The 847-nt window shown below is 45.8% G+C and overlaps 1 protein-coding gene across 1 annotated transcript; it reads right to left on the bottom strand.

The window, feature by feature from the left end:
* Nucleotides 1-299: 299 nt before the first annotated feature.
* On the bottom strand, nt 300-497 carry FG386_000267 (uncharacterized protein; the record flags this gene model as incomplete). The annotated part of the gene is made up of 1 exon (XM_067339610.1): nt 300-497. The coding sequence occupies one exon, from the start codon at nt 495-497 to the stop codon at nt 300-302; it is 198 nt and encodes a 65-aa protein (XP_067198357.1).
* Between the last annotated feature and the right edge of the window lie 350 nt (nt 498-847).

Genomic DNA, 847 nt, shown 5'->3' with positions numbered 1-847 from the left:
ACACTTACGGAGTTGCCTGAGAATACAGACGAATGCGGTCTCAGTAACAACTCTATCGATGGCACCAGGGAAGGAGTTTCTGGTTTTTCTGCAGTAAGAAGGGGCTTAAATGAGGCCTATGGAATCGGAGTGGATGTACCGGGAACGGGAAAAGTAACCAGGCCTAGCTACAAGGAAGGCGATGGTTACGCAGACGAAATGGGCAATTCGGGATCTGCTATGTTGTATGTGCCACCCAACTGCCAGCCACCTCCCTTGAGTGCAGACGACGACTTGGTTAACAAGAGCGCAACAGACAACTACTTTTTGCAAAGAGTGTATTGTCCCGAGCACGGAAAGCAAATGGCGACTCTTAATCCAGGAGGAAAACTACTACTTTCAACCTTATCGTCTCTTAAGATAGCGGACGCGATAATGGACAGTCTTGTTTCTTCCGAGAGAATTAAGAAGCAATTGTTTGTTTCCCAGCTTGACTTGATGAACAGAGAGAATCCCATATTCTCGCCGAACATGATCAACAACGCAGATGCCTTGAGAATGTACTTGGACTGTTATTTAAAGGGAGTACTGCAGGACTCAGTTAAGATGAAGTACGGAACCATATTCAAATTCAAGGACGGCTACGTTAAGTTAAACAACAATCGGTTGGCAACAACTGGCGATGGCAGTACCTCCAAAAATAACGCTCAAAATGGTGGGTCTTTGAACAACAGTGATATTGGATCAGGACAAATAGTTAACAGAAGCAGTGGCTGTCCGGCTGTATCGCACAATTTAAAAAGAACAAGGTCTTCTGGCGAAGCCGTTCCCGTTCCGTCACTGGAGGAGGCAATAAAGGAAGCAAGAA

The sequence above is a fragment of the Cryptosporidium ryanae genome (assembly GCF_009792415.1).
Source record: "Cryptosporidium ryanae isolate 45019 chromosome Unknown contig_125, whole genome shotgun sequence".
NCBI lineage: Eukaryota > Apicomplexa > Conoidasida > Eucoccidiorida > Cryptosporidiidae > Cryptosporidium > Cryptosporidium ryanae.
This window is presented reverse-complemented; position numbering and strand designations above follow the sequence as displayed.